The 25954-nt window shown below is 45.1% G+C and overlaps 2 protein-coding genes across 3 annotated transcripts in view; one reads left to right on the forward strand and one right to left on the reverse strand.

Annotated features, from left to right (window-relative positions):
* Positions 1-5647, reverse strand: part of PFAS (phosphoribosylformylglycinamidine synthase) — a 19402-nt gene extending 13755 nt beyond the window's left edge. Inside the window, exons 1-11 of one of the 2 annotated variants that reach the window (XM_004684613.2) lie at positions 5500-5647; positions 3518-3673; positions 3297-3432; positions 2767-2872; positions 2221-2410; positions 2007-2112; positions 1514-1654; positions 1271-1395; positions 980-1108; positions 336-467; positions 111-239 (exon numbers count right to left, since the gene is read on the reverse strand). In XM_004684613.2, coding sequence (XP_004684670.2) covers positions 111-239; positions 336-467; positions 980-1108; positions 1271-1395; positions 1514-1654; positions 2007-2112; positions 2221-2410; positions 2767-2872; positions 3297-3432; positions 3518-3673; positions 5500-5509 — 1360 coding nt within the window. In that variant the 5' untranslated portion in view covers positions 5510-5647. The remainder of the gene's footprint in view (positions 1-110; positions 240-335; positions 468-979; positions 1109-1270; positions 1396-1513; positions 1655-2006; positions 2113-2220; positions 2411-2766; positions 2873-3296; positions 3433-3517; positions 3674-5499) is intronic. The other variant, XM_012726574.1, reaches the window with a different exon arrangement.
* Positions 5648-5708: 61 nt separating this feature from the next.
* CTC1 (CTS telomere maintenance complex component 1) lies at positions 5709-25954 on the forward strand. Its single transcript, XM_012726709.1, has 23 exons — positions 5709-5758; positions 9065-9228; positions 11437-11674; positions 11832-12043; positions 12666-12810; positions 13367-13651; positions 13749-13877; positions 14419-14651; positions 14784-14961; positions 15047-15247; positions 15761-15887; positions 16419-16533; positions 16644-16959; positions 17047-17136; positions 22286-22479; positions 23251-23339; positions 23446-23620; positions 23884-23961; positions 24410-24554; positions 24654-24718; positions 24953-25118; positions 25216-25342; positions 25497-25954. The coding sequence occupies exons 1-23, from the start codon at positions 5726-5728 to the stop codon at positions 25622-25624; spliced, it is 3633 nt and encodes a 1210-aa protein (XP_012582163.1). The 5' UTR covers positions 5709-5725; the 3' UTR covers positions 25625-25954.

Consider the following 25954-nt stretch of genomic DNA (forward strand, 5'->3'; position numbering starts at 1 on the left):
AAAAAAAAAAAAAAAACTAACCACTGAAGTGTGCTCTAAATTCCTTCCCTGCACTACCACATGCTAGGGAAAAAGCTAGGTGGATTTGGAGAAAGGTGGCAGGCTCTTACCTGGCTCTGGGAGTTCCTTGCTCACATGTTCAGCTTCCATGGACCCAATGCCCCCACTAAACATGATGGGCTTGATCCACTCACGCCGCTGGCCATTTGGGAGCTGTAGGCCTAAGGAGCGGGCAAAGCCTAGAGCAAAGACATTACAGAGAAGGGAAAGGATTATATACCCTACCCACCTCTAGGACTAGGTGGTCCAATACCCCCCACCTCCCTCAGTCTCACCAGCCAGGACTGGCTCCCCAAACTTGTTGCCATAGTCAGAAGCTCCATTACTGGCCTCAATGGCAACCTCCAGGGGCTTGGCAAAGTTCCCAGGATACTGAAAGCTTGGGTTCTCCCAGGGCAAACTGTAACCTGGGAGGTAAAAAGAAAACTGAATAGGCTGTAAAGAGAAAAAACATAGGAGCCAGGGGCCTACAGAAAGAGCCAAAGTCACCAAGGACCACCTGCCTGGGAGAGTGTATCATTTCAGGAAGTCCTATGTTAGGACGATGTAAAGCCTCTAATTCAACACTGATCTTGTGCCCTATTTCCTACACCAGCCTTCTCTCTAACTGTGTGGATCAAAACTTTTAAGACTATGTATGAAATTAAATTTTGGTGGCAGGTGGTGGTTTCAAGACCCAACCTGGTTGTATCAGATATTCTTGCTGAGCACTTGCTAGCCTATAAAGAAAACTATAGTTCTGCAAAAGCAGTCTGGAGACCTGGGTATCCCATGACCTGTAGCCCTCATACTCATGGCCAGTGAAAGACCAGCTATTCTAGAGCCCTCCTTTACTCAAGAAAAGGCACCCAGGGTGACCTAAGGCTGAAGACATAAAAGCACTCAGTGGCAGGAAGAAATCTGGATGGAGAGATGGGACCTGGAATGTGCAGATTTCCAAAGCAATAGCCAGCAGTGCCAGCTACTACATGGGCTCCACGGCCTGTACTCTGGACATCTCGGATCCGACCCCCAGTGCCAGTGGTGGCACCACTGAAGGGGGCTACACCTGTGAAGAGAGGGTGGACAGGCATGGGTACTGAGGAAACCAACCTCAGGTCTGGCCATCCCATCAAAAGTAAGACCAGCTGACTTGGTTGTTTTCCACTAGGCCTGGGATCTTCGCCTTACCCTATTTTCTCTGATCTAAACTTCCTGGCACCCAGCTCACCTGTGGGGAAGTTGTGGGTTTCTGCTGTGAAGACAACATGTCTGAGCCCCTGCTGTTGCCGGAAGCAGCTTGGCTGTGTGGGGTTCTCAGGTCGTAGGAATTGAACTTTCTTCCCCTGGATCGCACTGAGGACAAATCCATTCTTGTTTGTTTTGATGCAAATCCATTCTGGGATTTGCACTTAACCCGCCAGGGCTCCCCTAGCCAGGGCTTGAGGTCACCCCAGTTTCAGGCACAGCCCACCTGCTGTTGTCACAGAACTTGAGGACATTGTTGGGGTTGGAGGATGCCTGGGTGCTCATGATGACTTCAAACAGTGAATGTGCCAGCTCCTGCCCATCCACGTGGAGTCGGCCTTTGAAGAACCAGTGTCGGCTGTGCTCACTGCAGAGGGTGATACAGGGAGGCAAAGACAGGGTAGCAACATATCATTTTCTCAGACTTGGCCTAGTCTTCTTACCAGCATGAGCTGCAGTTACAACAAACTCATACTTCAATCATAGTTCAAAACATAGTCCATCAAGTTATACTCTTCAAACATTCTGTCTTTGAGGCTCGTTCAGATGTCCAGATCCAAAGTGAAGACAAACCCAATATCTAATTGTAGACTATGGGGTGAATGGGGAGTCCAGATTCTCAAACAGACTCAGGGAGGCTCCTAAGCCAAGGTGAGTTGCCATGGATTTCTCTTGCAACCTCCAGCCCTCAGATACCACAATGTCCTCATCCTCCCTACCTATTGGACTGCGCCAAGTCAAAGGCTTCCACGGTGCTGGGGTTTCGCTGCAGTTCCTGGAAGCGCTTGGTATAGAATTCCAAGTCCCAGGAGTCTAGAGCCAAACCTAGGAGACAAACCCCAGAAAGCTGACTGGGACTCTGGTTGTCATATCCCAGTTCTCAGCATCCCTCCTAGCCTAGACTGGGCCTTCCTTTCAGGGACCCCTTCTTACCCAGCTCCCGGTTGGCTTTCTCCAAGGCCAGTTGGCCCTCAGCCAGTATGTTGATATGGCTGTTAAGAGGTGCTGGCATGCTACCAAGGGAGAAGCTCTGGATGGGATCCGGGAAGTGCTGCTCAGTCATCCGATCATGCAGAGTAGTCAGAGCAATGGCCTCCATCTCAGGTGAAGGGGGATGAGCAAACTGGGGGTAAAGATATAACACAGGAAAGGATAGAAAGTTAAAGAAAGGACAAAATGGTCCACTCTCAGTCCTCTTAGTCATGCAGACCCAGCTCCCTGCTAGCCTACATAGCTCCTTTGATTAGATTAGAAATGCCTTCCAGGTATGCTGCCAGGATATACAAATCAGTAAAGGAGCAAGGGCCAGATTTCTGTTTCCTTCATCCCTTGACCAGGTGGCCTCAGGCAGTGAACCACATGTAAACAGGGCAGGCCTAAAGCCAGGGGCTCTTCTTCCTGCTTCTCCCACCATCTGCCTTACTCTCTTTGGTCCGCCTCCTCCTCATGATCCCCCACTCTGATCACCTATCACCTCACCGAGAGCAGGTAGCGCCGGGTAATCTCCACTCGATCCACAGCCCCCAGCCCAGCAGAACAGCACACTGACACGATGTTTGTGGATGTTGGGGTGGAGAAGTTCAGCCTGAGGAGTGGTTGTATGGTTATGACCCGAGAACCAGTAGATCTGTCTATAGGTGTTCAATCTTCCAACTCTACCCCCTTCCTATGGAGGCCTCTGGCCTCAGACTGGAACACTAAGAAACCCACTTTCAAAGGTCCCTCAAATCAAACCATACCGGTAGGTAATAGAAGCATCAAAATGCTTCTATTTCAATTTTCAGAATGCAATCTGTTATACTTATAGAACATGCCTGGAAGCTGGCTCAGTCTTCAAAGACATCTACCCATAATATGTTTTTTTTAGGCAGATATTAGGAAGAGTGAAGGAATAACAAATCTCTCAAGGATCACAAGAGGAGGAGGAAGAATAGAAGAGGTGAGTAGTGTTTGGAAGGGGTGATGTGCCCCTGAACATGAGATGAGTTGCCCCAGGCCAAGACACTTGCCTGGGCCCAACTTCCAACAGGAGGTCACTGGAACCAGGAAGGAGCCAGGACTTCTGAGCAACATCATCCAGGAACAAGGGGCAGCCAAACAGCCACGTCAGCTTCTTCATCTCCTTAGCATTTGGGAGGGACTTGGCTGCAGGGAGAAAGGGCAAGGAAGGACCTGAGACTGTACCCCGGCTCTGCAGTACCGCCCTCAAGAATCCAATACCTGGCCCAACCTGTCCAGTTCACATTGTAGCACAGCTCAGTCTTAACACCCTGAAGCTCTGGCAGTTTCCCTTGCAGCTTTCTTCGAGTGCGTCCAGAGGCTGCCCCCTCATGGCCAGAGGGACGAACATAGAAGTGAAGGACTGAGGACATCTCTGCCTGTGTCCCTGTTGAAAAGATGAATCAGGCACCTAAATAATAACACTGTAGCCTACCTGTTGAGTCAAGTTCAGGTTTCAAGGACAGCTGAGGCTTTGGAGGCATTTAAGGTGGGGTGGAGGAAAGTAATAGGGGTATTCAGAGATACAGTAATCTGAGGAATATAGCTTTGGGGGTTTCACCTAATCCTACAAAATGTGGGCTTTAATAATGTGGGATTGGGGTGTGCATACATTCTTAACACATGTTCCTCTAACACCTGCACTTTGCTGAGCCCCAGACATGTATTTGGAATATAGCTGTGAGTAAGACGAAACCACATTTCCCTCATTGAGCTTATATTTTATTGATGGAAACGGGTAAGTACCAAGACATTTCCACTCCAGCATGGTCAAGATCAAAGGAGTGTGGGAACCATCCTAGTACTTCAGGAGTGAGAAAAGACCTCCTGAGAGCAATGGAATTAGAGTATAAACCCAGATAATGAGCTGGGCTGAAGTCAAATGATAGTTCCTCTACTTCAATACTTGAAAATACTATGTTCCTGCTTAAGATAACTCCAAAGCCTTGAACCGGATGTTCAATGGTTCCCCACATCTATCTCCAATCAGCTTTCCAACTTTTGATCCCACTGCTTCTCAGAACTGTGGCTTTACGAACCAAACCCTCTCTAGCCCCTTCTCTACTCCTTTGCTCCAGTCCGTACCTACCCCTGTGCTACCTAAAGCCTTCCCACTCAAGACAAGCACAGGTTTCTCCAACTCTAGGAAGTACTCCTCACTGCCCCAATGTTCAGGGACACCTCCCTTCAAGCAGGGCTGAGGGCTTCCGACCTGCACCATTCACACCATTCACTTAGTCATGATTACACAGGATCACAGGATCAAGTCACTACCATCATGGACTTGTAAAATACACAGGCTTCCAGACCAGTACCCCTCATTCCAGTCAGAAACACAATCTACTTGCCACATTGTCACCATACACGATATCCTATCTTCTCATCACACATGGTATGACCTTCCAACTCAGTATCCTGGCTTCCCTGGTCTACCTCTCCAGCCCTTTCTCACAACACTCACCTCCTCACCCTCAAAATACTACAACTGTTTCTTTTCTATTCCTCTAATTTGCCAAGCTCAGTTCCATAGGTATTCTTTTCACCCTGATAATGTGCACAGATTTCAGGTGCAATCACATTTTTGAAAAGGACTTCCCTGACCAACTGCTGTGAAGAAGCTTATTATTTCTTTCATAGTATTTGTCATTATATGACATTTTACTTTTTAGTTCTACCTTTCCAATAGAACCTTCCCACGTGAGCCTGTATTGTGGTTGCTTTATCTCCACTAGAATACCAAAGCTTTGAATACATGAGGCTTAAAAAGGAAAAACTTTAAAACTTGTTGGCCGAATGGACCCTTGATTCCCATCACTCACCAGTCCCCCTCAGCGCGCTTCCTTCTCCCCATTCAAGCCTCTTTTCACTAAAGGAAGATCCTGCCAGCTCTGTCCTGATTCCTCCTTTTCTCAGCGTACCCCAACCCAGAGGTTGAACACCCTTTCCGAAGTTAAGTCCCTGACAATAGTTCTCCATACAGTATCCCAGGGATACAGAAAGAAGCAGGGTTGTTTGCATAAGAGCTGTATCCCCAAAGACTCGCCAGGTCCCGAAATAGAGTAAGGGGTCGACAGGTTGGTTGGTATTGAGAAATTGGCCACATTACGTGGGGCCTACGAATGGACCGTTGATGGAATTACTAAAATAGCCTAAATAGGGCTTGGGGTGAGTAGCGCAGAGATGAAGCAAATAGGGATAGCGGAAATGCCTTACCCTCGTGCATGCAGTTCTCCCGGGCTCAGAGCACATGAATTGAGCAGCGCCTAGTTGCGTCATCCGTATGCGCTGCTGAAAAGAGAGCCTGGAGCTGGGGGGTTAGAGGATGCGGACTGCAGGAGAAATCCTGGGCGCGCTCACAGGAAGTCACTAGTGATGCTCCCGTGAGCACTCGCGCGGGCGACGGCTCCCGGCCACCTCCGGGGCAGAGCCGGGGCACACTATGGCTGCTTACCGGCCTCAGCACTTTGGCTCCGTGAGTGTCGCTTTTCGTACGCCATCCTTTTCATCTTGTCTGGCCCCAATTTTCTTTCCGCCCTTGTCCCTTCTACCTTGTCAACTTACCTCCCTGACTTCGCTGCGGGTGCCTGGGCGGCACTGCCACTTTCGTCCTACCACTAGTTCTGCAACTCTTGCCCTGAACTGTAAACCCCTCTCCATCCACTCTGTAGGCTTCAAGCCATTGGGAAACCAGAAACGGACTAATGGCAAACACTGAAGCTGTGAGATCCTCTGGTGCAGCTGTAGGGGAAAAGGATAACTGATAATTAGGAAAAGCTTCTATGATCCAAAATATGCGTGAGAGTTAACAAAAAAAAAAAAAAAAAAAGCTGAAAGGACTTTCCAGGTGGAGGCAAAAACTTAAGAGGTACATAGAGATAGACCGAGGTATCTTAGAAGGGAAACTTGGGGGGACCTCAGAACGGACAGACTTGTTTTACTAGCAGAGATTTTTAACTTGAGGATAATTGGGAATTATTGAAGGATTTCAAGCAGAAGAATGATTGATGAGAATTGAATGTTCTCTGAAGAAGCAGTGTAAACAGTGGATTAGAGATGATCAGAAGACTGCTTTAATGTAGTGAGAGATTGTTGTGATCCTGACAATGGCAGTAATGTTGAGGTTCCAAAGGTGAAGACAGAGAAAAAAAAAAAAACATTAAGGAAATAGAACTTAAAGGGCTTGGGGAAAAGAAGGAGATAAAGAGGACATGGGATTTGAGGGTAGAGCTATTTGGGGGTGCTGTTTGCTGTTAGTGAACTTTGGAAAGGACTGGGTTGTGTCAGGCATATGTGGCACTTGTAGACTTGCCAGTTGGAGAATCCGATAGACAGATGAATGTAACTAGAACTCAAGGGAGCAATCCCAGTTAGAGATACCAGTATATTGTGAAAACATCTGATATATGAGGTCATTGAAGGTAAAGTGTATAGTGTTTTCAGACTTCATCCTATAGCCACAGTAATCTGAGAAGCTTAAGATGCTGTCTTCTGAATCTACCTGTACTGCTCCCCACTAAGTCTAAGGTGAATCCTCCCTCATCCCCACCCCACTTCTGGTCAGGGGGTGCAAAAGAATTGCATGGTAGTTCTTCTACCAGATAAATAACTTTTTTTTTTTTTAAATAGCAAAATGCTATCTCTGGATCTCTCACACCTCCCTGGATTCAAATTCTGTATATAAGGTCTATGAATTCATATTTTAAACAACTCTTAGGTGCAATGGTAGAAGCAATGGTAACTCTGAGAAACAGTAATACTTAATGTGTCAAGCAGTGGACAGACTCTCAGAGGAATAGGAGCTAAAAAAAAAAAGCAGACACAGAGAGCAAGATGAAAGTATGAGAGGGGCCTCCCTTGTGACACAAGGGGTTAAGACACAGCACTATGAAGCTGTCCTTAGCCACTGCAGCATGAGTTTGATCCCTGGCCAGGGAGCTGACCCACACGTGGTAGACTTCTCTCTCTCCTGCTGCTCTCCTCACCAGTGTACTTCAGTGGATCTGCCTGTTCTGTTCCCCACTCTGGTGAAACCTCTCAACCCCTGTACCTCTGGCCTGTACCCATTTCTTATATGCATAAATAGATAAATATTTTTTTATGAAATCTAGGCTTTGATTACATTGGGGGCAGTTCTGAATGAGGACCCAGTTTTGACCACATTGACTATGAGGAATATTTGGTAGATGTGGAGTAAAGTTTTGTGGTAGAGCTGTCTACAAGGATACTGGAGTAATTTGGAGCTTGAACACTGGTTTTTCAAGCTGTCAAAGATGGACTAACTATGGAAGACTGACAACAGTTTAACAGAGGAGTGAACTTTGGTAGAACAAGGATAGAGCTGTAATTGTTTAGAATTGTCTTTGGGGATCAAGAAGGATAATGGGGCCCTCCCTGATGGTGCAACAGGTTAAAGCACAGCGCTGTGAAGCTACATGAAGCCACTGCAGCACAAGTTTGATCCCCGGCCAGGGAGGTGACCCACATGGCACAGCAGACCTCTCTTGTCTAGTCCACCTGCTCCCCTGAGCATGTATTTCAGTAAATCTTTCTATTCTCCCACTGTCTCTGGTGAATTCTCTTATTCCCCCCCCACCTCTACCCTGTACCCCAGTTCTTGTATGCATAAAAAAAGAGGGATAATAGTCCTGCCCTTAAGTATCAGTGAACTCAGAATTTTAAAATGAAGCAGCCTAGCATTGTGAATAGGCCACGTTGGTCCCTTTCTGTGTATTTGTGTGTGTGTGTGTGGAGAGAGGGTAAGCAGAGAAAGAGGAGAGCAGGCAACTCTGTGTCCAGAATTTGTGACCATGGCAAGTATACAAAGATGGCTGTGTTGTCTTTAGAAACTCCATATTTTTAAAAAGATTTATTTTATTTATGCATAGAAAAACTGGATTACAGGCCAGAGGTGGGGTGGTGAGAGGAGTCACCAGAGACAGCGTAGGGAGCAGAATAGGTAGACTGAAATACATTGCTAAGGGAAGCAGCAGGCAAGACAGGCTGTGCCGTGTGGGTCAACTGCCTGGGGGGGTGATTGAATTCATACAGCAATGACTGTGATAGCTTGAGAGCACTGAGTCTTTAACCCCTGTGCCAGGGATGCCACCAAGAAGCTCACATCTTAACTGAAAAGACAAAACAGGAAACAAATCCAGTGGGATTGTATCTTAGGTGAATTTAGATTGTGTGTATTTCAAATGTAATTACTTGACTGAATAAAAAGGAAAGATTAAAAATGATATTGTGCCTATGTCCTTTTTTATGTACTATCCATTTTGGGAGGATAGTACATGCATATTACTATGTGTAGTACTCTGTCCTATATTTTATGAGCAATCTAAAAGGTTTTTTTCAAGTGTGATTTTAATAATTATTTCTCTATTTGTTGGCATTACAGTATTAAATAGACTACTGTTATCTGTTGACCATTGCTCTTTAACAGGCATATGTGCAGAGTGCTGTGAGCTCCAAAAACAGAGTGGCATTCTGACTGGAATGGTTAGAGAAGGGTTCATAGAGAAGTAAAAGACATATATTCTAGGTGAGCACTGTCCAGATTGGTGCAGGTGTGTTAGGACGTGATAAGACCAAAGCTGAATCTCTAAGATGGTTGTATGACTTCAAGATTTCTTCACATTCTAAACTCCTTTTGTACCATCATTTATAGGCCCTCTTATTTTTTTCCCCCTCTATTCCTTTTTTTTTTTTTTTCTTGCCCAAGATGCCTTGCAGGGTAGGTTGTTTATGAAGATATTTTAACTAAATTCTTTATCTTCAGGAGGAAGCTTGGCTTAAGACTGCCCAGACCTTCATTCAAGAGACCCTGTGTCCAGTTGGCAAGGAGCCTGACATTCAGTTGACTCAGTTAGTAGTTGACTGTGTGAAGACTGTCTGGTTGTCCCAGGAAAGTAAGCAAGGTTTTGCATTGCCCCTTAGCTACAGGTAAGATGTTGGTTTGAGTGTGGAAGGTGTCATTAAATATTGGAATTTAAAAGGAAAGACCTACAACTAAAAGGGGGCGTGGGGGAGAATGACTAGAGTGATGGGATACTAGCTAAGGGGAGAAAAATGTAGTCTAAATTCAACTTTATTCTGCCAAACTTTCCCATTCTCCATTAAGCTACTTTTCCTATAGTTTTAATTGGCTTGAGTCAAATTTAGAAGAATAATGGGCCCTCCCTTGTGGCACAGTGGGTTAATTAGAGCACAGCACTGAGAAGCTAAAGCCATTTCAGCATGCGTTCGATCCCCACCCAGAGGTGACCCACATGACACGGCAGACCTCTCCTGACCTGCCTGCTGCTCCCCTCAGCAGTGTACTTTGTCGGTCTGCCTGTTCTGCCCCCCATTCTGTCTCTGGTGAATCCTGTCGCTGCCCCTGCACCTCTGACCTATACTCCAGTTCTATATACATAAATAAATCATAAAAAAAAAATTAAGAGGAAAGGAAAGGGAGAGAGAAGAAGAAGAGAAGATAGAAGATAGAAAACTTGGGAAAAATTGTTTCAAAATGGGGACAGATTGATACATCATTTTTTTTAAGATTGATTTATTTTACACATACAGGCCAGAGGTGCGAGGTGCAGAGGTGGTGAGAGGAGTCACCAGAAAAAGAGTGGGAAGCATAATAGGCAGATTGACTGAGTGCACTGCTGAGGAGAGAAGGGGGTGGGCCAGGAGCAGTCTGCTGTGCCATGTGGGTCACCTCCAGGGCGGGGATCTAACCCGGCACTGAGGCGCCCGCGGCACTGAGGCCCCCGCGGCTAGCTTGTAGTGCTGTATCCTAACCTGCTGTGCCACCAGGGAGGGCCTGATATATCATCATTTTGTACATTAAGAAACTAAGATACAGAGGTTAAGACTTCACCAAGTTTAAGAAAACATGAGTCTAAGATCTTCTGAAGGTTTTTCCCCCTGCATTACCATTTCCTAAATTGTTCTAAGTAATGTTATCAAAGTACCAAAAGAAAAAGGTTCCCTAGCCAAGTAAGTTTGGGAGACATTGGTTTGTTAATCTTAATGTTTTTTTCTGTGTTTAGCTTTAATTCTGTGGTATAGATTTCCCAGAATGGACATATTGGATCAAAGAATTTAGGTATTTTAAGCAATAAAAATTTCTTTATTGCTTTTGAAAAATATGATAGTAATTTGTTTCCACTAACAGTGTCTGAAAGTGTGCCTCATCATGTTTTTGCACATCTTCTAAATAGTTAATGTACAAATGATAATTATAATTTTTCTGACTGACTCAAAAAAGGTTACACAGTTACTGTGAGAAACGCAGGAAATTTAAAAAAGAGTAAAAGTCACCTATAATTTCTACACATAGATGTATGACAGTTGACATTATAATGTATTTACTTCCTGTTTTTTATGTGTGTGTATTTAGCTATATTAAATATATGAGGTACATATCTTTTGTATACATATGCAAAATAAATACAAGTAAGTGTACTTATTTGGATTTTAATAATAAGTATACTTAATAATAATTACACTTATTGGTATTTTAATAAATGTTCTTTTTCAAACTGCTCTAGGAGAGTCATGAGATGCTCATTAATGTATTAAAGGCTCTGAAAAATCCTACAGAATGGCTGCTCTCAAATATCTCTTGGAATTAGGGAGCTTCTGATATCACCTTGTGTCTCAGCCTCAGCTTCCCAGCCAGTCATTAGTACTGTGATACTCTAGACTAGACAGGGAACCTGTCGGGGGCCATGATGTTGAGCCATTAGGCAGGATGCGCAAGTGGCACATCCTTAGGAATTCCCTGTAGAACTAACACCTGAAATGCTGTCAGGGAAGCTGTTGTATCTATAAAGTGCAGTTGCCACACTCATCTTCTCAGGATGCTCTCACAGTCCTACTTCATTTCTTTGGATCTGCTCCGTGGTACAATCTTGTTCAGAGTACCATACAACGCACGCTTTCTTCTTGCTTTCCCTATGAACTACCCAGTCTTTAGATCTGAACTATGTCCTTATTTTCTTAAACTCCTGGCTCCAAGGTTTTTCCCCTTCAGTCAAACTCTTAATACGCGTTCCCCTTTGACCTTTTCTTGGGATCCTTGGGGGATTTGTTGGAATGAGGGTAATTTTCTAGGATTGGACATGACTTCATAAGACCTCTATTCCCATCATTCTGCAGCTTTGTCTCAGTTCAGGACCTGAAGACCCATCAGCACCTCCCGTGCTATAGCCACCTGTCCTGGAGCAGTAGTACATACCAAACGTGGGCCAAAGAAGCTCTACCAAGTGGAACCCCCCTGTCTCAAGAAAGATTGTTACTTTTAGGAACACTAACAGACCAACCAGGGTATTTGGAAAAAGAGTGTAAAAATGGAAGCCTCTATGTGAGAGACAACACTGGTATCCTGGGCTGTGAGGTGAGTAGGAACAGGGATGGGGAGGGTCCTTTGCCTCATATCCTAACAAGAGTGCTGTCTAGGGAGTGAGGCAATTGAGTCTCTGAGGGAGTAAGGGTGGAAGGGTGTTACTGGGGTACGAGGGTCCTGTGTAACTCCTACTCTTGTTTTTTTCTAGCTCATAGATCTGGATCTTTCTTGGCTGGGCCAGCTTTTTCTGTTCCCCATTTGGAGTTACCTCCCTCCTGCTAAGTGGAATTCTTCAGGGGAAGGACATTTGGAGCTCTGGTGTGCCCCTGTGCCAGTGTTTCCCTTGACCATCAGTCCTGCCTCTCTTTCCCCTCTTCCTGTTGTCTACCCAGAGACTGCCTCTCACCTGCTTAGGCACAGGTAATTCTTCCCTTTGGGAAGGAGGGCACATCGTGACACTGGGAGGATGATCATGGTGAGTGGAAGGATGAAAAAGTAAGGTAACGATAGTGATATCGTGGGTTGTTCCAAATCATCGGAATGAATGGGTCCTCTCCAGATGTTAAGAGCAGTGTCTTTAAGGGAAGTATGTCTTACCCAATGAGTAGAGTCTGAGATTTTTACAATAATTGCTTTGAGCAATGGAATTTTAAGTCATGCCTAGATTATTCTTTTTTTTTGTTTTGTTTTTTGGGTTTTTTTTGTAAAGAATTATTTATGTATGCATACAGGCCAGAGGGGTGAGAGGATTCACCAGAGACAGAGTGGGAAACAGAACAGGCAGACCAATGAAGTACTCTGGTGAAGGGAGCAGTGGGGGAAACAGGAGAGGTCTGCCTCACTATGTGAATCACCCCCTGGCTGGGGACCGAATCTGCATTGAAGTGACTGCAGCCAGCTTCACAGTGCTGTGCTTCAACCCATTGCTCCACCAGGGAGGGCCCCATGACTAGATTATTCTTTACAGCAGAAAGGAAGGCATTTATAGGGTGTAGAAAGAAATGAAAATGACTTTCCCCTTCTCCTTTTCTTCTTTCTTTAGAAGTAAACTCAAAGTTGTGCAGCCAAACCTAGCTGGGACGCTGGTTCGATTGAGTGCACTTGTGAAAAGTAAAAAGAAAACTTACTTTATCCTATCTCTTGGTGCATCATCCCAAGCAGGCAGCCATGTGTCCATCATTGTGCAGGTGAGGATTAGGGTGATTCAGAGACCTGGAGGGGAAAGGAGGTGTCAGACTCTTACTGTTTTGTTTTGGATTTTTTTTTTTTTTTTTTTGCATTTGCTTTTTGAAGTAGCATTGCATTATAACACTATATAAGCTTTAGGTAAACATCATTATAATTCAGTGTCTGTACGTATTACATTAAGTTTGCCACTAAATGTCCAGTTCTACCCTGCATCATACCATTGACCTTTTTTACCTAATTTACCCACCTGTCCCTTCCTGCCTAGTGGCCACTAGTTTGGTCTTCTGTCTAAACATTTTTATTTTTGTTTTACTTAATTTATTTATTTATTTTGTTCATATATACACAATATGCTACATATGTATTTTTGTATTTCCAAAATTTAATTGGTTTACAACATTGTGTATGATTCAGAGGTATAGATTCATACCTCTTCATATGCATATTACCACATCCCGCTCACTAAGACCACTGGTCTGAAAGGGGACTCTGGCAGAGAGGCAGTGTTGTGAAAAGCATTTCAAGTACCGTGTTGCCTGCCTCTGCACAAGCTAGGTCCCTGCCCAGCTGGTGTGGCACCGAGCCCTTAGACCTGGTAGGACCTATGTGCTGACAGCGCTGCGAGTATCCAAGATCTGTGGACACCCTGGCCGCGTTTGGATGACCAGTTCCACCTCTCATCTGTTGCCACTGAAACCAGAGTGTGTGTATGAGCTGGACCTGGAGCTGGATGGACCTCTCTTGGAGGCTAATTCCAAGCCACTTCCTACGCCAACCAACGCCCAAGACAGAAAGGGACAAAAAGACTTTGGCCGCAATTCTATACTCTTATCATACACGGTGAGCATAGGAAGTGATCCTGAATCTCGGTGGGCAGGAAATGCGGGTCTCCAAAGAGGAAGGAAATAGGAATCAACTGGACATTTGGCTTTGGCAGGGCATGGTTACTGGTGTGCTGAATGAGCCTGCTGGTTTCTATGAGCTGGATGGGCAACTGGGACTCTGTCTGGCCTACCAGCAATTCCATGACTTCAGACGGGTGGTGCGACCAGGAGTCCGACTCGAGGTATGTGAGGGAGCAGATCTGGTGACGACGAAAAGAAGCCCCTTTAGCAGCTTCTTTTACTTTCATGAAATGATCTTCTTTCATTTTCACGAAATGATCTTTAAAAATAAAATCAGGGTGGGCACCTCAGTAGCAAAGCTCTAAAAATAAATGTGTATTGACAGTGGGGTTTGCTTCCTTTTGTTAAGAATGGCCTGGGTAAGAGCTTTGATCCGGAAAGAGTAGGGTCTGCAGCACTGGGAAGATGGATGAGGCCAGAGTGTCTACTTCTCCAGGGCCTGCTGACAGAGGAGGAGGTCTTGGAGTTGAAGCATAGGTTGGGCCCATGCTGATGAATACTAAATCATTCTAATCAGGACAGATGGAGTGGAACTCAAGGGAGACTGGGTTGTGCCAGAAAGCGAGCCAGGAAACCAGAAGGAAATAATGGAGAAACTGTTTTCATGGAACCCAGGCAGTGGAGAGCTGCCATCCACACTGCCTGGAGTCACTGATTCAGGGGCTTCACCTCTGCTTGTTCAATTTTCCTGTTTTTCCCCAGCTCCAGGATGTTCACCTCCTCCAGTCACTGGGTGGAGGGACAACAAGACCAGTGCTGGCCACCTGCCTCCGTGGTGCTGTGCTGCTTCGGGGCTTCTCCCATCAGAAGCCCGAGACTCAGTCTTCCCATCATGGCTACGGGGCCTACCTGTATAAGCACCTGTCATGGGAACGTCAGTTAGGACTTCCCCTCTACCTGTGGGCCGCCAGGGCCCTGGAGGAGCTAGCTTGCAAGTGAGGAGGATGAAGGTCTGGGCTGGGGAGCTGGTGGGAGTAAGAAGTAGAACACTGCTCTGTAAGGGAAGGCCCATCTCCTGGCAGAGATGGGCCTTTGGGAAGGTGACTTGGTTTCTTTCCCTGGCTAAGGTTATGTCCTCATGTGCTGAGACACTGGCAGTTCCTGACACATTCCTCTCCTGGAAACCCCAGTTTGGCACTGCAGCTCCTGGCTCCTATCCTGGATGGTCTAGCTCCTCCCTGCAATCCCAGTCGGAATGCACAAAACGAAATCCTTGAAGAGCCACATCACTGTCCACTGCAGAAAGTAGGAGGATGTGGGGGAAAGGTGGATGACAGCTGCTGCCCTAGGGGACACCTGGGACACACAGTCTCATTTCTCTCCCTGGCAGTATGCTCCACTGCAGACTCCCTGTTCTTTCCCCACTCTGGCCGCTGTGAAAGAGAAAGGGCAGTGCAGGGCCCAGGACACCTTTGACCCCAAGACCCTTCTGCCCCTCCCAGAGGCTTATCACCTGACTAGTTGCCAGCTAAATCAGCGTCTGACCTGGTCCTGGCTCCGGCTGCTGCCCTGTGCCTTCCAGCCAGTCCAGGTAAGGGGGCTCCAGGCTGGCTTAACGGACTTCCTCTTATTGCCACTCACTGCCACAACCATAATCACTTCTTGTCATTTTGACTATACTAACCTAATTAGATTGCACCATCTCTTCTTGACCTGTTTGATTAATTCTTCCTGCAGCAACTAGAAAAAGTAGGGTAAAATACAACTTGGATCCCAAAACTCTGGCTTTAAGTTCTTTTCTTGTTTCCCCCAGTGCACATCAAGTACAGGCACCTTGTTGTCTCCTCGGAGGCCCTGCATGGCCTCCTGCCTCAAACCTCTGTTTGTATTAATTCTCTTCCACTACTGAATATGCAAACATTTGTGTTTTTCTACATCTGTCCTCCTGGTTGAATATATACAGTTCTTTAAAGTCATTGACCATATCTTTTTTGGTTCGCTTTGTATCTAACATTTAATATAGTGCCTGGCATAGTGTATATTTTCAATATTTGTTTAGTAACGACTTGGCCTTAATAACTACTTGGCCTTCATCTCCCTGCAGGTTTTACTTGGGGTTCTAGTGGCTTCATCTCATAAAGGTTGTCTGCGACTTCGAGACCAAAGTGGTTCCATCCCCTGTCAAATCCTGGACAAGCACTCACGACCCCTCAGTGATCCCCAGCTCATAGGTTTGGACTTCAGAGGTGGAGGAAAGGTGGTGGTATGGTAGAAGTTCTCAGAAAGAAAGGGCAGGGGGAAGCACCTGCTAGAGATCCTGAAATAGCATAGTTTGGGGAGAAGTTTGGACGACTGGTATTGGTAGGCAGAGAAAAGGAGCAAAAGAACTTGAATTTCCAAAATTCATTTTTCTTACCATAGCTCCTAATAACTGCCCAGCAGGATGACAACATCCATTTCTTTCATTCTTAGTTCAGAAGAATAATGGTGTTATTAGGATTTAGGAGAACCTGGAAAGAAAGTTCCTTAGGTCTGAGAACAGTCTTTTTTGGGATATGTGAGAAAGAATCCAGGCCTTTCAGCTTAGAAGAATGGGCAGGACTGGGCACCCATATTGAATGACTTCTCTCTTGGAGGCACCCCTCCAAGGCAGGGTCAGGTCTGGGTCTCTACTTTGTGTCAGGGGAGCAGATCTAACCTGGATTGGGAGTGGATTAGCCTGTTTTATTTCTTGCCAAAACAAAAAAACTTTCTTCTTTTAGGCTGCCTGGTACAGATAGAGAAGTTCCAGTTGGTCATAGAGAGGAATGTGAGAAGCAACTTCCCTTCCTGGAAAGAGCTAAGCATGACAAGCTTCATCCAGGAGCAGAAGGCCAGGTTGACTTGGGGTAGTGGGTCTGACTTGGGGGGAAGGGCCTAGTGCAGATAGTAGAACAGTGCAGCCCACAACATCCAATGCCTAATGCCTACATTGTGTCTCCTAACAGAGTCTATGTCCAGTTCTTTCTGGCTGATGCCTTGATCCTGCCTGTGCCCAGACTTAGCTCAGCTACCTCCTCAATGCTGCCTCAGACAGAGCCCACTCTCCAGGACTCCCACATAGGACAGAGTCGTCTATTCTTGGTCTCCCACAAGGAGGCTCTGATGAAGAGGAACATTTGTGTCCCCCCAGGATCCAGTGAGGTGCCAAAACCCACTCTCAGTTTCCATGTATCAGGGACCTGGCTTGTGGGCACCCAGAGGAGGGAAGGTACTGGCTGGGGCCCACCTGAGCCCAAGGGAGATGATAACAAGGATCAAAAGGTAAAGTGGGACTGCAGAGACCTAGGATTTGATTTCTATCCTGGCATCTTTCTGGGACTCTAGCACACTGCTCTCCTTCCTTTATAGGTTCTTCTTCTCTTCCTTGGCTCTTCAGTCCGCTGGTTTGAGTTCTTGCATCCAGGACAAGTATACCGGCTTGTGGCTCCTGGCCCTCCTGTGAGTGCCCCATTACATCATACTCTTCTCAGAAACTCTTTTTGGTTTGGGGTCTAGAGAGGGAGTGTCACTCTAGATCTCTTAGAAGCAGGGTGAATTTAGATCAAACAGAAAAGCCTACCTATATCTAGATCACTTTTTTTTTCTTATTTTTTGGCATTTTCCCAACTCAGTTATACTTGGGCTTCCCATCACCAAATCACCCATGTGCCATCACCATAGTCCAGTACATTTCCCTCCCCCCACTGTTTTTGATCCCACTCCCCCCTCCACCCCCATAAAATGTCTCTGGTATATAGTTTTTTGTTATTATTATTTTCTCGCCTGGTCTGTTATATTCCTGCTATGAGTGAAACTATCCAGTATTTTTCCTTTTCTTTCTGGCCTATTTCACTAAACATGATCTTTTCCAGCTCCATCCATGTTGCTGCAAAAGGCATGTGTTTATTTTTGTTTGGTTGCTGAGTAATATTCCATTGTCTATATGTTCCATATCTTTTTAATCCAGTCGTCCACTTTTGGGCATTTGGGCTGTTTCTATGTCTTTCCAATTGTAAATAAAGCAGCAATAAACATGGAGGTGCAGGTATCTTTTTGAATCAGTGTTTTTGTGTCTTTTGGGTAGATACCTAGGAGTGGGATTGCTGGGTCCTAGGGAAGCTCCATGTTAAGCAGTTTGAGGAACCTCCAAACAGTTTTCCACAGTGGTTGTACTCGTTTGTATTCCCACCAGCAGTGCAGGAGAGTTCCTTTTTCTCCACATCCTCATCAACATTTGTTGTTGCTAGTTGTTTGAAGATGTGCCATTCTCACTGGGGTGAGGTGGTATCTCATTGCTTGTAATTGGCCTATTTAGTTATTCTATTTCTTCTTTATCTAGCTTTGGGTGGTTATAGAGTTGTAGGAATTTGTCCATTTCTGCTAAATTGTCAAACTTGTTTGCATATAGTTGTTCATAGTATTCTCTGATTATTCTTTTGATTTCTGCCTAATGTTTCTGTTGTGATTTCTCCTCTTTTGTTTATGATTCTGTTTATTTGTGCTTTCTCTTGTTTTTTCTTTGTGAGCCTGGCTAGTGGCCTGTCTAGCTTGTTTATTTTTTTGAAGAACCAACTTTTGGTTTCATCGATTTTTTTTGGACTGTTTTCCTAACTTCCATTTTATTTATTTCTGATTTGACTTTTATTATTTCCTGTCTTCTACTGGCTTTTGGGTTATTTTGTTGTTCTTTTTCTACTTCTTTAAGGAACATTAGGTTGTTTCTTTGAGTTATTTCTTGTTTCTTTATGTGAGCCTGTATTGCTATATATTTTCCTCTTATAACTGCTTTTAATGTGCCCCACAAGTTTTGGAGACTTGTGTTGTCATTGTCATTCTTCTCCAGGTATTTTTTAATTTCTTCTTTGATCTCCGCATTGATCCAGTAGTGTGGGTTTCAGTCTCCACGTGGTAGGTGGGTTTCTTGCCTTCTTCATATGGTTTATTTCTAGTTTGATTCCTTCATGGTCAGAGAAAATAGGTATGATTTCAATCTTAGTGTATCTATTGATATTTATCTTGTAACCCAGTATGTGGTCAATCCTAGGAAGTGATCTATGTGGATTTGAGAAAAATGTGTACTCAGATTTTCTGGGGTGCAGTATTCTATAGATGTCTGATGGGCCCATGTTGTCCAGGTACTTGTTTAGAGCTTTAGTGTCTTTGCTTATTTTTTGTCTTGTTCATCTGTCCATTGTTGAGAGTGGCATGTTGAAGTCTCCTACTATGTATGTATTTTCTCTGATATAAATTTTCATAGATGACAGTAGTTTCCTGATATATTTTGGTGCGCCTTCATTTGGTGCATATATGTTGATGATTGTTATGGCTTCTTGTTGTATTGTTCCCTTAATCATAATGTAGTGGCCTTCTGTGTCTCTTTTACCTTTTTTAGTCTGAAGTCTATTTTATTTGATATAAGTATAGCTGTTCCTGCCTTCTTTTTTGGTCCATTTGCTTGTAGGATTGTTTTCCATCCTTTTATTTTCAATCTGTTTTATCTTTTTTAATTAGATGTGTTTTCTGTAGACAGCAGAACATTGGTTTCTCTTTTTTAATCCATCCTGCAACTCACTTGTTTCTTTTTATTGATGCGTTTAAGCCATTTACATTTAGAGATAATATTGATATACTGACACCTACCTTTGCCCTTTTTTTTTTCTTTTTTGGTCCTTTTGTATTTTGTATTTTTATTCTTTGTTTTGAACTGTTCTTGTTCATTCTTCTGTTGGATTTGGTTTGAGGGCTTCTTGTAGTATTTTTTGGAGTGGGGGTTTAGTCATGACAAAATTGCAGAGTTTTTGTCTGAAAATGTCCTTATTCTTTCTTCATAGAGGAAGGAGAGCTTCGCAGGATAGAGTATTCTTGGTTGGCATTTAATGCTTGGGAGTTTGTTGAATATGCCCTCCACTCTCTTCTTGCCCGTAGTGTTTCTTCAGAGAAGTCTGATATCAGCCTGATCGGTAATTTGTTTCTTCCCTCTTGTCATTCTCATTATCTTTTCCTTGTCTTGTATTCTTGGTAGTTTTACTATGATGTGTCTTGCTGTATTACTCCTATCATCGTGGTAGTTTGATGTTCTTGCTTCTTGGATGTCTACTTTCATCTCCTTCATATTAGGGAAGTTCTCTTCTATTATCTATGTGAATATTTTCTCGATTCCTTGGCCTTTCTCTTCACCTTCTGGGATACCTATAACTCCGATATTTCCTTTCCTAATGGTGTCAGATAGCTCTTGAAGCGTTTCTTCATTCTTTTTCCTTTTTACTTCTCTTTTTCTGTTTAAATTCTCTTTATTTCTGTGTCTTCAAGGGTGCTGATTCAGTATCCATTTCATCTATTCTGTTTTCATTACTTTTCCCAGCATTCTTTATCTCCTCTAGTGGCCTTTTCATCTCCTGCATTTCTTCTATTTCCTTTTTTAATGTCTTATTTTCTTTCTTCAACCTGTTGATTGCTTGTCTCATATCATTTTTTTCTTTTTCATTTCTTTTATTCATTTCCTTGTTTGCATTCTTCAGTTCCTTGATGACTTGTCTCATATCATGTTTTTCCTTCTCATCTTCTTTTTGTTTGTTTATCATGATGATTCTGAATTCTCTATCTGATAGGCTGATCAGTTCTTCTATTTCTTTGGTGACTTCTGGTGATTGATCTTTTTGTGGTGAATTTTTCCCCTGTGGACTTGCTTGAGTATTTGTTTGTTTTCTTTTCCCTGTCGTGTACTTTCTATTCGTTGAGACATGGTGTTGCTATTATTGACCGGCATTCTTTCTGGATGTTCTTTCTGGCATGGCAGAGGGACAGACACTTCAGTTGTGGAGGGTATTCTGAGCCTTATTTTGTTTCAATATCTCCTGTTTTTCCAGCCCCCACTGTGTGGAATTGTGTCTGTCATCTCAGCCAGTGACAGTCAAGGATCTCTTAGGGTGTTCAGCTTCTTCCAGTAACACGATGAGTCCTTGTCTCTGGAAGGTGCCTGTTGATCTTTGTAGCCCTCCGATGTCCCAGGTTCCCTCTATGCTTGGATGTGCCCGTGGGGGGTAGGGCGCATTAGAAGTGTTGTAGGTCTCCCTGCAGCTGGGCCTATGTTCGAGCCAGTCACTGGTTTTGTTTACTTTCTGAGCATTGTGAGCCTTACAAGGCAGTGCCTTACTGGCTCACAAGTCCTCAGGCCACTGCTGTCCAGTAACACCTTGAGTCCTAGCTTCTGCTGTGGGGGCAGGGGATGCAGAGGTGCAGGGAGCACCAGAAGGGCTGCAAGCTTCCCAGCAGTGCAGGCTGCCAGTCTTCCCTCAGTGCCTTCAGGACTCTTTGCACCCACTCCTAGCAGTCTCTCCCTGAGCAGTTTTTCCCCACCACTTGGGGCCCACTCACAGAGCAGAGTTGTCTCTCTTTAACTCTGGGGCTTTACCACAAGTTTTGTGGGTAGATGCAGTAAATAGGTAGAACAGTAGCAAATCTCCCACCTGAGGCACTTCCTAGGGCCTCTCTATGCTAGGATGTGCCCTGGGAGGACTGGAGGAGTGTTAAAATTCTTGCAGTTTCCCAGGGTTGGGCCTGTGGTTGAGTCAGTCTGTTTTGTTTTTTTTTTTTTCAGGCCATGGGGGGTGGGTAAAAGGGGGAATGCAGGGAGCACTAGAAGGGCTGCAAGCCTCCCAGCTGTACAGGCTGCCAGTTCTCCCTCAGTGCCTCCAGGGCTCTTTGCACCCACTCTGAGCAGTCTCTCCCTGAGCAGTCTTCTCCCATCACTTGGGGTCCACTCACAGAGCTGAGTTCTCTGTCTTTAACTGCAGGGCATTACCACAGGTTTTGTGGGTAGATGCGGTAAACAGGTAGAACAGTAGCAAGTCTCCCGTCTGAGGCACTTCCTAGGGCCTCTCTATGCTAGGATGTGCCCATGAAGGGTTGGGAGAGTGTTAAAAGTGTTGTAGCTTCCCAGGGTTGGGCCTGTTTTTGATTCAGTCTAACCGGCTCTTTTTTTTTCCCCCTTTTACCTCTGGGGCTTTGTGAACTTGCCAACCCCGCCTTAGTGACTAATGGCACGCACTAGCCTCCAGGCCTCTGCTGTGGAGGTGGGGAGTGCAGGCTGCACTGGAAGGGCTGCAAGCCTCCCGGCTGCCCCAGTTGCCAGTTTCTCCTCCCCACCTCCCAGGCTCTATGTGCCCACTCTGAGCAGTCTTTCCCCGCAGCTTGGGTTCCACTCACCGAGCTGAGTTGTCTCTCTATCTTCAGGGCAACCAGAAGAGCAGCAATCCTCCATCTGAGGCACTTCCTAGTGCCTGGGCGCTCCCGGATCGAGCTCCCCTATTGGAGTTCCCCAATGGCCAATTCTCCCTCAGTTATCTTCCTTCTAGTGGGTCCAGGGTGTTCTCATTTGGGTTGAGACTTGTAGTATCCAAGTCTACAGTCCGTTTTTAGTCTTATATTCCTGTGTGAGTTTGGACGTAGTGATTTCACGTCTTCACTCTGCCGCCATTTTGCTAAGTCTCCTCCCTAGATCACTTCTTTTATCTGGTCCAGAGAGGAACTAATTGAGTCATAGCATTTCATGCATCTCTCTTCTGAACCAGGACATACTCAATGACAGTCATCTTCCCATTCTTTGCAGACACTGCAGTTGTTTGAGAAGGGTGGCTCGTCTTGCATATTGCAGCGACCTCTGGACTTGGCTGGCTGTGCATCCTGTCTCACTATCCAGAATGAATGGATCCTGGAGCTTGAGAGCTCCCAGAACATCCCAGATGTGCCTGGTGTCAACAAGGCATTACCTAAATCGTCACTGACTGACCTGCTCAGTGGCAAGTAAATGTCCACAGGTTCTCCAGCTAATTAGGCTGCCCTTTCCCTCTCCTGTGTTTAGAGTAGTTTCTATAATCTGTCTCATCTTCTAGAGGAGTAAATGACGTCAGTGTAAGGTGGAAGTTGTGGTTTCACCCAGCATATTTCAGTTTTGAAATATACTTTCTTACAAATATGGAAAAGCAACAGAGATAAAGGAATACAAGAAAAAAATTAATGTAAGGACAAAAACAAAATTTATGGCAAAGGACTGTCTTTTAGTTCAAGAAACAGCTGGCTTATGTCTCCAAAAATGACTATACTTTACTCATGAAAACTTTTTAGGGTGTTGTGTGCAAATGAAGGTGTAAAAATACTTCCCCCTGTACAAAAGCAAAAAACAAAAATCCTTTGTATGTATGATTTTTATGATCTTTCAAGAACCTGTGATATGAAGGAGAGGATATAAGTCCTAGCATATAAAACTCAAATAGACTGGGCTGACTGAGATCTTAGGCATAAATGCAAGTAAAGATTTAATTAATTCTACTGGATTACTTCTGGTTACTAATTTGTTTAGGTTGTGAGTGATCTGCCACAATTCTGTTTTTCCCAGCGTTACTCCAGCGTTTCGCCAGCTGACAGCATGCGCAGTTTTTTTTATGATCTTATATAGATGATGTTCTGGCAGGTTACTTTAGCTTCTTTTTCTGTTGCTCCATTCTGCTTTCTGTGCCTCCAATCTCACTTTCTCTTTTCTTTTTTTCTCTTCACTTTATTTTTCTGACCCTCCAGTGTCACTGATTCCTTGGTGTCCTTGTCAGCCGAGATTTTGTCACGGACACTGTGTGTGCCACTTTCAGCTTCTGTCTGGATGCATTCGGGTAATGTCACTTCTTGGGGGTGGGGGATGGTATGAAATAGATTGATGGGCCTTTGTGGCCTAGACAGAAATCACTGACCGCTCGCACCCCTTTCCTTCTACTCTAGGGAGCACTGGGGCCATCAGAAGGTGTATGAAGCTAACTGTTGCTCTGGAAACTACTGAATGTAATTTCCCCCCTTACTTGGACATATACATTGAAGACCCACACTTGTCCTCCTTACTAGGACTCCTTCCAGGAGCCCGAGTCTACTTCAGCCAACTAGAGAAAAGGGTCTCCAGGTGCAGTAGCTCACCTTGCTTCCTCTCCCTACTGACATGATTCTCTTAATTGTGCTGCAGTGACACCTTCTTTTTGATATTCCCTTTGATATGTTAGTCTGACATTTATGCCCTTTACCTTCATGAGATGTTCCAGACCAATTCTTCCCTCTGCTTTGATAGAACCAGGATTAGGGTCCATCCCTGAGGAGGTGTCACCAGGTCTGCTGATACAGCGCCTACCTCAAATTGATTTATTTCTACTCTTCCTCCTCTACTTGTAGGTTCCACAATGTTTATTATTGTTTCCAGTCGTCCTCTTATGTGCAAGTCCTGAGTTTTCCTCCAGAAACAGCAGTCAGGTCAGTGTTCCAGGTTGTGTCCCAGGTCCTGATCCTTAAACTTCACAGCCTCACATCTGCATCCCATGCGTGTTTCTGGCTCTAGAGTTTTTGCTGTATCTACAGTCTTCTCCGATCCTAACAGAATGTGTTGAGTCACGATTTCATCTGCTCCAAATGAAAAATGCCTAGTTCCTAACCTATCATTTTACCCAGAAGGATTTAGTGTTTTATGTTCTTTAAGGCTTTTCATTCTAAAAATATCTTTCTTGGTCAACATCTTTGTTGTTCAAGCCTGATGAATAATTGATGATAATCAGAGATCAGGAATCAAATTGTGGGCCATAGGGCTTCCTAGAGAGCATGAAACCTACTGCTGTCCCCATCCTTGTGATTGCTAAGTCCTTCCAGACACACCCTGCTTTCAGAACCCAGCTGGCTGTTTCTTAACCTACCTCTCTCTCTTCAGTGCTCCCCTGCCCACCATCTACCTGGCTGAACTTCTACAGGGTGACCGAGCTCCATTCCGGGCCACTGCACCTTGCCATATTGTTACTGTCTTTAGCCTTCAGCTCCTCTGGGTGTGTGCTCATTGTGCCAGCCTCTTCCGCCAGGTATGGGAGGGGATGCCTGAGCTGGGTGCAGGATGTGCAGGGTGCCACAAGGATGTGATGAGACCATGAGGTTTTTTCCAACCATTTTCTTCATCCCAGGGAAGGTGTACTCGTCAGAGCCCAACTTGCCCCACTCAGACGTCTATTAGCCAGGCCAGCATCAGGTGAGAGCACAAGGTGGATGCCCTGTGCACCCTTTACTTTCCTGTTACTCATCTCTGTGCTCTATGCTTGAGCTAGCGTAAATTCCTGGCTTGTGGGAATTGCTTAGTAAGTGTTTTTGATAAATGACTGTGGGTGAAATGTGTTAAAAAACTGGAATTGGTGGGGAGGGAGGCATATTGGGTCCAGGTGACTGGACACTTGGGTTTGCTCTGGAATTTCTGTTTCCTTCCCAGACTCCTGGTGGAGGATGGAACTGCTGAAGCTGCAGTGACCTGTAGAAACCATCATGTGGCAGCAGCTCTTGGTCTGTGTCCTAGCGATTGGACTGCCCTCCTAGAATTTGTCCGAGGACCTGGGAGAGTGGCTTTGCAATTTACAGGGCCTGGAGTCCAACTTAAGGTGAGACATGCTTGGGAGGTGGGGGCTCATATTCCTGAAGTTTTTCAGTAAGGATTTTGGAGTTGAATTCTGATTAATCCTGAATTTTCATTTCTAGTCCACAACCAAGATTGATGAATCCTTGACCTTTTTGCTCCAGACACTTTGTACTAGCTCCTCTGTCCTCCGTCCTATTGTGCTTTCTTTTGAGCTTGAGAAGAAGCCCTCTAACACCATCCCTCTGGGTAAGTATTGGCAGAGTAGGGTATAGATTGATAGGTCCCAAGCAGAGGAAGGTTGAAAAATTGACAGAGGATTTCGGAGTTGGGGAGGACAATGGCTAGTGGAGACCAAAAACCACATGCATAGAGTATGTGTTCTCTTTTCTTCCCTTCTCAGAACCTCCTCGACTACAGCGATTCCAGAGTGGGGAGCACCCTTTCCTGACACGTGTGAATCCCAGGATCCGACTGTCATGCCTCTCTATCCAGGAGCCTAAGCATACCCCTCTCCCTGAGGGCCTTTGATTCTTCCTACTAACCTGAGCTGCAACAATGACCTGAGAGGTCTTCCCACCCTGCTGGAAACTTTTGAGGGCTGGATCTCCTTGTCATGGCCTTTATCTTCTCTGTGATTGAACCAAGACCCAGACCCCTGGATTCCCAAACGGCTACTTCTTCATACTCTGGTGCCAACCTCCCTTGGGGAAATTGTGGGAACAGGCAAATCATGGGTCTGTTGATATTTCATCTCTAGTTGGCGTTAACAGTAGTCCTGAGCATCTGGGTTCTGCCTTTGCGGCAGGGACAGAAAGAATGAAAGACTTACCCCTTGTAGGGGTGTTTGTGAGAGACTCC

This window comes from Condylura cristata, unplaced genomic scaffold (assembly GCF_000260355.1).
Source record: "Condylura cristata isolate star-nosed mole 26May11 unplaced genomic scaffold, ConCri1.0 scaffold00017, whole genome shotgun sequence".
NCBI classification, from domain to species: domain Eukaryota; kingdom Metazoa; phylum Chordata; class Mammalia; order Eulipotyphla; family Talpidae; genus Condylura; species Condylura cristata.

Excerpts from the sequence above, each read along its gene's own strand:
- CTC1 (XM_012726709.1), top strand. The coding sequence starts at position 5,726 with ATGGCTGCTTACCGGCCTCAGCACTTTGGCTCC. Across the intron at positions 13,652-13,748 it reads CTATACTCTTATCATACACG|GGCATGGTTACTGGTGTGCT; the intron begins GTGAGCATAGGA and ends TGGCTTTGGCAG. Across the intron at positions 24,555-24,653 it reads GTGCCAGCCTCTTCCGCCAG|GGAAGGTGTACTCGTCAGAG; the intron begins GTATGGGAGGGG and ends TCTTCATCCCAG.